We start from the raw sequence: 10,025 nt of genomic DNA, 5'->3' as shown, positions 1-10,025 counted from the left end.
TGTTCATTCAAAATAGGGGACTGTGTATAAAAATGGTTGCAATTCCTAAATGTTTCATACAATATTTTTGTTCAACCCCTTGAATTAAAGCTGAAAGTATGCACTTCAATTACATCTTGATTGTTTCATTTCAAATCCTTTGTGGTGGCATACAGAGCCCAAATTATGGACATTGTGTCACTGTCCAAATACTTCCAGACCTAACTGTAAATAAAAGAATGTCAATGACCCCAGGTGTGGGACTTTATTAGGTCAAACAGGTTTGAGGGGTCAGGCAAAGGACTTGGTGGAGTCAGGCAAGGGTCAGGCGATCATCGTTGTAATCTATGGAGCAGGGCAGGAACCGTGGTGCAAGGTGCTGGGATGGAGGTGTCCATGGTGCTGAGTGCCCACTGATGAGCTAAATAAAACATTCTATTTCTGATGAGTCAACAGCACTAGGGCTCCTTCACAAAACCCTTACTGGAATCTTCATACACTCTGTGAATTAGTCTTTACTTTCTGATGAGTCAACAGCACTAACCCCATCCAGTGCGACATGTAGATAGCATATATTTAGAATATGTCAAATGCAAACACCAGAAATGCAAGAAAGTTTATGAGGTATACCAAATGGAATTAATAACAAGTGTTACAACCCTTCTGTCTAGAGTAAAATAAGGGCCTAACAGGGTAGAGTGCAGAATGTACAGGTGTGTTGCAACACAAATGCCCAAAAAAAGTGTACAAGGGATCAAATCAATTCAAGCTTTATTTGTATAGCGCATCTCACAAGATACGACTCAATGCGCTTCAATCAAGACATCATTGCTGATTGCACTTTAGCACAAGTGCTCTTTCAACATTGTCTCTATGGTCTTTCAGCTTCCTTTTCTTCTCACATTTTCGACCATATAATGGTGAGACAGCTGCTTCTCACTGTTGAGACAAAATGTTATAAAGAAGTGATTAATAATTAATTTAAGAAACTCACATTCATCAGTGGTTGCAAACTGTCATGGAATTTGTATTAGCACTCTCCTCATGTTTCCAAAATGCATTGCAAATGCAATGCACTAACAAGTCATTGGTCACTCTTCGTTGGTGTTGAACTTGTTGAGCCCTTTCCTAAAATAATAATACAGTGCTTAACCATGTTACAATGAAAAGGTGCAGTTAAGTACTGAATGAGTCACTCACTTTCTTTCCTTGATCATTCTACCTCAAGTGTCCTGATATAAAGTGTGGTTTCACTTTCCAGGCTTCTGACATCTTTGTCCCTGGTAACAGGATACACACATAAGCATGACTATGTGTACAGCTGTGAATGGTGGATAGTATGTTTGTATGCAATAAACTTCATTCACACTAACCAATTCTTTAGGAGGAAAGCTGTAAGGCCTCTTGAAGTACGTGTGGTCCTCGTCAGTGTCCAGTGGCATCTGTACAGAGTCCACCATTATTGCCAGTATGTTTTACATGAAAGGGTTAACTACTTCAAAAAGAGATCCAGGCTGGATTCAGAATGACACAGTACCACTAAACATATTGCATGTGCCATAAAGTTGCATGGAGTATGTGTTTTAGGAGCAGTAGCCCATCAGAAACAGGCACACGGTCATAGATACTTAGTGAGAGATGCACTGACCATGGTGTTGCTTGCATGACTCCTTTTAACACTTGAATAGGTCCTGAATACAGGTGGGACACTGTCGTGAAGGGTCGCTCTGCCTTCCTCACTAAAGTGAGCAAACTTCCTTCCATATCTGAAATTAACACACATTATCTTCACCGGAAGGTTGAATTGTAGGGCCAGGTGTTACCCCAAAGTCCTCTTGATAATAAATGTACAAATACAATTATTATTTTTGTAGCACTGCAGCATACCCTTCCAGCCCAATGTTTTCCACCAGGACAATACACCACCACCTTCTCAGGAGAGACATGTCATCCTAAAGAAAGAGCAGTTACTCAATTTGCATTCAAAGTCTTATAGCATATTGATATAATGGGTTCTTGTTTTCTTAATACTTACAATGCTGAAGTCAAAGGTAGCCTCCATGGCGAAATACCAGGCATACTGTAATGAGAAAAGACACAAAGACAAGATTACCATGTGACAGCTTATAACTCAGTGAGAAGGTAGTCACACACATCCAATGAAATGTACATGGCTGATAACTCCATAGGAAAGTGATATGAGAGGTCTGCACACATGAATGTTCCTTAATACCTTTTATTGCACACCTTTTTATTTGCAAATGCACAAACAGAATGTTGGTCAGGACTAAGTGGTGGTCAGTCATTGTTACATACATTTACACATTTTTTTGATGGTTTTAAGGAACAATCAAGTGTGCCATATCACTTGGTGGCATTACCATAACTCACCATTATCATGAAGACACCACAGTCATTGCCACTGGTCTGCCTCGGAAGCCCCTGTACGAAGAAAAGTTAGTTAGAGAATAGTAGGTAATTATGACTATAGCTATAATATGATAGTAACATTCAAACAATACCTCCAAATCCAGACCAGTCTTCTCTGTCCAGGATCCCGCAACAATTTTCTCAGCAACACCCCTGGGCAACCAAGAATAAAACTAAGTCAAACAAAGAAGTACACACCTCCTACAGGAGAGAAAAAAGGAACAACATTCGTACCACTGCTGCTTCAGAACCACTTCACACCATGCAAGTCGGTCGATCATGCTTATTTGCAAAAGTTCAATGAGGAGGATTTCTCTGTGTTTCTCTTTCCTTGTGTTGGAAATGTGTCTATTTAAGTCCACTCCAGCTTTCGGGAAGCCAATCCTTTCTGAATGTTGGACAAACAATCAGTACATAATGCATGCATTGCCACAATGCCTCCTGATTGAACACAAGTCTTTAGAAATGGCAGTAACATTAGACAGGTCAGGGGACCGCCAGGACACACATCATAGGCAGGTCAGGGGACCGCCAGGACAAACATCATAGGCAGGTCAGGGGAACGTGACCGCCAGGACACACATCATAGGCAGGTCAGGGGAACGTGACCGCCAGGCAGGTCAGGGGAACGTGACTGCCAGAGCAAAAAATATTTGGGGCAACCTTAATAGTGTTCTGTAGGCTTCAGAGGTGAATCCCCTTGGAGTTTTGAAATACTGCGAATCTAGAAAGAAAATTTCTTTCTGGTGTGGCCTCATTACCTACAGGGAATAACGCATTCTGGACAATAAGCAAAAAGGACACTTTGGGGGTAATACAATAGACACAAACTCACAAGCAAATGGCATATGAAGGTTAAAGCTGAGAAATGCTCAACTACATTGTATGTCTTTATAATCTACTACTGTGGATGTCATATGTTGCATATAAAGTTATGCTCTGTATATATATATATATATATATATATATATATATATATATATATATATATATATATATATATATGGGTATAGTACACTTACACACAGGACAAAGTGGCCTGGAACCCACAGTGGAAGGATAAGGGCATCCTTCTGATCAGCATGTTCCTGTTCAAAACCATGTACTGCATTTATCATTTTTATCCAACACTTAACTGGGGTGTGCATGATTATGAATTACATGATAATTTGATGAAGTCCTTTCTCAGACATGTAGTGGTTTTTTTGGCTTAGTTTTAGGTATTTAGGACCAACACAGCTAATGTGCTGATGTCCCATGAAGGGCATGCCAATTGTAATGCTGGATACAATGTTGTCTACATAGCTGTTTATCTTATTCAAATACCGGCTCAATCATTTGACTTACTGGGAAATGGCTCATGGGATCACAGTTGTGGGAATGGACCCACGTTGGGGTTACATGAAGGTCAGCAATGAAAACCGCCTTTCCCTGTAGAATTCAAGTGCATCTAAAATTAGTCAATGCTAGAAAATGGTACGTAAAACATATGGCTGAGTTCCAGCTATCTATTAAAATCACAACAAGGCATATAAGCCACAACATTACCTTTTCATCCAGGCACTTCAACAATCAACTATCCTTAGTATAAACATTTCTTGCATAAATGATTTAAAAAAAACATACCTTCATAGTAGCCATTTGGTCAATCAGCCTGAGGCAAGCGTTTCCTACCTGGTGATGTAGTTTACAGATAGCGTTAGACAATGAATTCATGACAATTTCTTTTCAAAACATACCTTCACCACTAACATGGATAGTTGTAACATACAAATGAGTCCATGTCCTTTTGAAGTCCAAGGGTCAACATGTTTTCCCTGTTCAGGCAAGTTGTTTTATCTTTGATGATGAGCTCATCATGTGGCCTTGTAATATCCAGGACATAGTTGATCTGGAGAGGACATGTACAAATAAATCAACAGCAAAACAAAGAACACAGCATGAACGTCAGTCGTTTTCCAAATGAATAATAAAATACGAAGGACAATAGTATATAGAAACATCAGTTTACCAGCTGCTCCTGAAGGGGATGATGACCCTTTAGGGTCCATGAGGCTCTGCAGGGCTCCAGTGAGGACATTATTGTTATGTCCTCACATTTTTCTGAACATTGGTCAATGTTCTGCGGTTCCTTTTGCACTGTAGTAAAAGGTAGATCATCGTCATGACTTGATCCATACACATTTGTCCAGCTGAACCAGTTATACAGATGATAACAGGCTGTCATAATACCTGAGGGGTGTGCTGGAGATGAAGTGCCACTTGAATACAGTGTAGATGCTAAAAAAGATATGATCAATAATTTAAAAAACATTAGCAGTGGAGACAAAACAATTTCAAAGAGAACAACATTTAACACACATATGTAAATATTTAACACGCACCCATTACTGCCTTTCCACTTGAATCAAGGGTGATGTCCTCTGGTGACACTTTCCGAAGGTCTGTCAGGGTCTTCTCATTGACCATGATGTTGTGGTGATGAATAATACATCGCATGACAAAGAGATGGCTTCCCGGAGACATCAAGTTCATAAAATAGTTATTTTTTTTCATTTTTGAGAAAAGCTGTTCGGCTGTTTGAGAGTTCACCCAGCCACAGAGCTCCGGGACAAGGCCTATCTTTCTGAGGCAATCCTTTGGGTCTTTTGTGTTAGCCTCATGGAAAGTGTCATAGAGAGCATAGTGATCCGAAGATCCTGTTGTAGGGTGTGCATTTATGTCCACGGGCTCCTTTTTCAATTTTAACCAGGGCAGGTTTATTTTCAGCCCACCTTTCTCAGCGGACTTCAGATTGTCAGGTGTGGCTTCGGTCAGTCTGCCTTCATTTGGTCTGAAGGGCAGTTCTTCGGATTCCCTCAAGTTGGTGTGAGTAGCCAAACCTCTGGCAAAGTCATATATGGCCACATTTGGGAAGTGTTTAAAAGACAGCAGCATGTCCGCATAATCTCTTGGGCTTTCAGCTCTTATATTGAACTTAAGCGCATTCACAATTCCACATGGGCACATTATCACTGCCCAGCCGCCTTAACAGGAAAATAAATTGAAATATAAGTACATGATAATATAAGTACACTGGTGATATAAAGTGTTTAATTTGGACTTATTTTCTCTAAGCAAAAATATAATAAATTCCGATAATTGTGTTTTGCTAAACTTACCAGATGCACTCCAGACCTTTTGGAAGACCTTGTCATATGTACTGCGGCTTTTCATCTCCTCCCTCAAGCGAACGATAAGGTCCATTTTTGACCCGGTTGAGTCAAGCCCACAGTGTTTTACCAGGTTTCGCACTGCAAGAACCTGTGTTTTCATGGTAGTGAAAGTACATTAACAACCAGATAAACTATTACATACAGACTTCAGTTAAATTATATTAAATGTGTTGCTTACACTTATGCATGACCATCTAATAACAATTAGTTTGAGAAAATCTTTTAAAGTAATCTCACCTTCAACTTCATTATCTCATTGGTCAATCTCTCCTCGGTTACGTCCATCTCTGCCGCCTCCATCAGTTGTGAAGTATTCCTACCTCGACCCTTCATGTACTCTGTGTTGAAGACAATGTTGTTGGCCCTGGTCTGAGGACCTATCCATGGTGCCCAATTATGGTAGGAAGGGGATACCACACAAGGATTTGCAGCATTACCTAGGCAAGAGCAAACAGACAACACAAGCAAAAACACTAATGGTGGTCAACAAGGCTATATACTGTACATAATACAGGTACATGCACCTAGAAAACATATACAAAAATGTACACCTGTCTTCAGTTGGATACACTTGGCACAGATCACTCTTTAAATCCTTCCCTTTAAATTCCTCCAAGTTGAAAATCTTCACTTACTCTTCACAAAGCCTCGACAAAGGATCTCTTGGCTAACGGAACGCCAGAAGTCCTCAATGTCGACCCGGCCATCAAATATAGGTGGTGGCTCTGGGATATCACTGACTGAAAGACAAACAGTTACATAACATAGTAAAAATAACAGTGGTCATTGTAACAGACCTCATAAGAGATAAGCACTCACTTGGCATGCTGAAGACTCCCTTCTTATGCAAATCCATCACCACAACGGGAGGATGATCTCCACAGTTCACACATGAGAAATTATATGTATGCGAGGAAAGGGCTTCAAAATGCAGGTAACCGTGGAGTATGGAGTCCTTGGCTGGATAAGTTTGATTGTTTGTGGCTTGTAAAATCTCCACAGCTCTTCCCACTGCTGTATGGTTCTACAAATGGACGTGGAGGGAAAACTGTCAGGTCAACATCAAATGGAAAGCACAGGCTAACACATACAAAATATCAAACGTGTGTTACCTGTACAGAGTTCCTCAGGTAAAGGCATAACTGATGTGTCAAAATGACACTATCATTAAAATTATGCAGCCCCTCTGCCCACTCCTGGTAGCGGTAAAATGTGCCACATGCTGCACATTTTTTTACGTATGTTGTTATCCCTGTAAAAAAGGATGTCAGTGACATGATGGTTACTATATGATGGACAAACCACATATTTGGTAATTCATGGAACTAAACAATTCAGAAATAACGATGTCTGTCATGAAATGCAACCTACCCTCCACAATTCCAGTGACTGTGACGATCTTCGCTTTTCTGGACACGACAATTGGCTCAGAAAGAGCAACTTCGCCGGGACACTTATGGCAATAGTTCTCTTGTGGAGCCAAGTGCCTTGGTATATCCTCTGATTGTAAGACTTTAATGGGAAGATCTGTTGGCAGGGCTTTGTGTCCTATAAGGTAATCCACCATATCCAACAGCCTTCCCTTTCCTTCTGGGGGATACAGGGGAACAGCCTGTGTGTCCTCAGGTGCTGCCTGTGTGTCCTCAGCGGTAAATGTCTCATAAGAAGAGTCTTCGAAATACTTTTTGGTGAAAAGGGTAGGCCTTGTTTGGTGCACGTGCCACTTGGCTATAGATTTGTGTGGGCAGGATGTTCTGGGTTTTGAACATGGGCAATGCCAGGTGTTTATGGAATGTTCATAGTGGACCATGACCCTCCCCAATCTTGAATAGGAGGAGATGTGTGGTTCCAACACTGAAAAGAAAATGCGTCCCTGTTCTTGGCCAGGGTTCACCTCAACACTGAGTGGTGCAGCTTCTTCACCAGCAGCCAGCTTCCTTCTCAGACACACACTCTCTGTGTCCTTGCTAAACCATTTGTTCAGGACCATTTCTGAGAGAATCCCTTCATCAAGATCAATGGCTGACTTGGTGTTCACAGGACAGTACACCAAGGACCGAACATGGTTGCAGTCAAAACCCGATAGGCTACTTCGACGTGCATAGTCATATGCCTTGCTGCATGTCTCTAATTCACAGGTTACCTGGTTATTACCCCAGGAACATTTTTGGACATGAATCCAGTGCACAGGACCCCTAAAGGTCTTGGAAACAGCAAACATTCCCTTTTTGTTATCTATGCAGAATGATTGTAGATGGTGATTTGCTGTAATGTCTAATGGATTTGATGAGTGGTACCTTTCGATGTGCTTCTTGACGTTCTTCTTGTTGAGTACTAAGTTACAAAAACAACATGTTGTTGATTGGTACCTTGACCTCGATATCTGGGGGGCTGTCTGAGACGTAGTTGCTGGAGCCGTCGTCCCCACAGCAGCTGGGAGTTGAGTGCAACACTTTTTTAAGTGATTAAGAAAATACTCCTTACGCATAATGACTCGGGGGCAAAAGCCACAGTGATAATGGCTGTTGGTCACACAGTCACAGTGGCATTTATAAAAAGCATATCCTAAAATAAATAAAGAAAGTGATTTAGAAGATAGGCCTACTAGAAACATACCAATAAGTTGTATTTTTGTAAATACATAATTTGAAAAAAGGTGTTTGTGAGAACAATACATAATCATGTCACTAACAATAATAGACCCCTGGTCTGAGGTAGATTACTCTTCCTGCTACGACTGGTGAATTGATGATTCACTTGCTTAGTCAAATGTATTGATTAAAAGTCGCTTTGGAAACAGGCGTCTGCTAAATGCCCAAACTTTTATTAAATAAAAATTCGATAACATAGGGTCCATGCCTATAACTTGAACTTTTGCATTTGAATTAATAATTAAACCCACATTAGGTAATTAATTCAGCGTTGCTAACAGGTCAGAACCGTAATATAAATCTAATGTGGAATGTGAAAGCTCACACAAACATCAAATGAGCCCACAATGTCTGATCTAAAACTAATTTACACCAAGGATGTGCTGGGGCACAGAAATAACACATTAACACCATTTAAAATTCAAATGATGACATGATAATATATAGGTGGACTTACCTCCATATTTCACAGCAGAACTATGGTGGAACTGCATATGAGATAGAAGAGCAGGGTACTTCCCTGCCTTGTGACAACATGGACACTGGAATGTGTCCAAGTCCAATCTCTTAAGCGCAGGATATTGTCCATCTGGAAACATCATGTTGGTCTATGGAAGAATAAAATATAATTAGGTGAATGTATCGAATGTGACTCCAAATAACTTTCATTTCCTTTAAATTGAATATTTCATTCCTTTAATTCATCTTGCTTGAAAATATGTGACCTGAGCTCAAAATATTATATGTGCAACCTACATACAACAGTGAACACACTACCAAAGTTCGAAAATAGCATATAGTTCATCTTTAACTTAGTGATAGTTGTAATAATTACCACGTGAAAGTCATTCCCTTCCCCCCACCTGAGCGCGGCGTTTTTTAGCCCTGCCGGCTGTACATGTTTATCTTTGTTTTGTCACTATTTGCACTTCTGGTTATATGCATAACTGCATTTTGTTGTTGGTACTTGTACTCAGCAATGACAATAAAGTTGAATCTAATCTCATATCTGATAACGCTAAACCACATAGAATTACCCAATTAGATGAACAAAACTACAGCCAAATGCGTAACACATGCAACAACCTAAATAATAAATACATATATGAAAACTATAACATGTTCATTAATAATATTTCGAAATTCAATTCTCACCTGAGCTGCATTTGCCATTGTACTTGTAATTCTTCTTCTTCGTCGTCTGTATTGTATTGTAGCGAACGGAGATTGGTAGGGGTGTAACGATACATCGATTCACATCGATGTATCGATTCATTGACTAACGATCTGATTACATCGATGCAATGCAAAAATATCGATCTATATCGTCATCTTATGCGCGCAGAGAGAGAGAGAGAGAGACTTGAAAAAGATACGAATGTTTTTCATTTTTGATGAGAGACAGTAAGTCTATCCCTTTTAATATATATTTTGGAACATCTCTCTGAACCAGGGAAGTGAACATACTCGCGTTCGCAATGAGTTCGCATTCACCGTGTGTGACTGTCTACTCTACTGGCTCGGCTCCACTTCTCGGCTCCTCCTCCTCTCGCGTTCGGCAATCTCCGGTGATCTTCGGAAATGTTCGGCTTGTGTGAGTGCGTCTAATGAGAGTGCGTCTAACGGGAGTCTAATGGGCGAATACATTGACCGTTTTGGACACCAAAGATATTTTTTAACATCTACTCTTCGAGGCGAATCCAGTCAGACCAATATCAGACCTGCTGGACGTGTGTGTGTGTGCGTGTGT

At 40.4% G+C, this 10,025-nt stretch overlaps 1 protein-coding gene and 1 long non-coding RNA gene across 4 annotated transcripts; both read right to left on the bottom strand.

Annotated features, from left to right (window-relative positions):
* Positions 1-787: 787 nt before the first annotated feature.
* Positions 788-2,763, bottom strand: LOC308163080 (uncharacterized protein). Of its 3 annotated transcripts, XR_013937599.1 has the most exons (9): positions 2,644-2,763; positions 2,502-2,562; positions 2,371-2,421; positions 2,015-2,059; positions 1,867-1,931; positions 1,628-1,745; positions 1,353-1,421; positions 1,180-1,259; positions 788-918 (listed from the first exon to the last, which is right to left on the bottom strand). XR_013937599.1 is itself a non-coding variant. In XM_080537261.1 (8 exons), the coding sequence occupies exons 1-8, from the start codon at positions 2,688-2,690 to the stop codon at positions 916-918; spliced, it is 459 nt and encodes a 152-aa protein (XP_080393387.1). In that variant the 5' UTR covers positions 2,691-2,763; the 3' UTR covers positions 789-915. The 3 variants fall into 3 exon arrangements, 2 of the variants coding, with proteins under 2 accessions (XP_080393387.1, XP_080393386.1); XM_080537261.1 differs by lacking the exon at positions 1,180-1,259 and having other exon boundaries at positions 789-918; XM_080537260.1 differs by having other exon boundaries at positions 861-1,259.
* A 4,712-nt stretch (positions 2,764-7,475) lies between these two features.
* On the bottom strand, positions 7,476-9,469 carry LOC308162341. Its single transcript, XR_013937590.1, has 3 exons — positions 9,431-9,469; positions 8,733-8,883; positions 7,476-8,189 (listed from the first exon to the last, which is right to left on the bottom strand). It is a non-coding gene; the product is annotated as an uncharacterized lncRNA (long non-coding RNA).
* Between the last annotated feature and the right edge of the window lie 556 nt (positions 9,470-10,025).

This window comes from Nansenia antarctica, assembly GCF_963989245.1.
Source record: "Nansenia antarctica genome assembly, chromosome: 7".
NCBI classification, from domain to species: domain Eukaryota; kingdom Metazoa; phylum Chordata; class Actinopteri; order Argentiniformes; family Microstomatidae; genus Nansenia; species Nansenia antarctica.
Note: the sequence above shows the minus strand (reverse complement) of the source record. Positions and strands in the feature narration are given on the sequence as shown.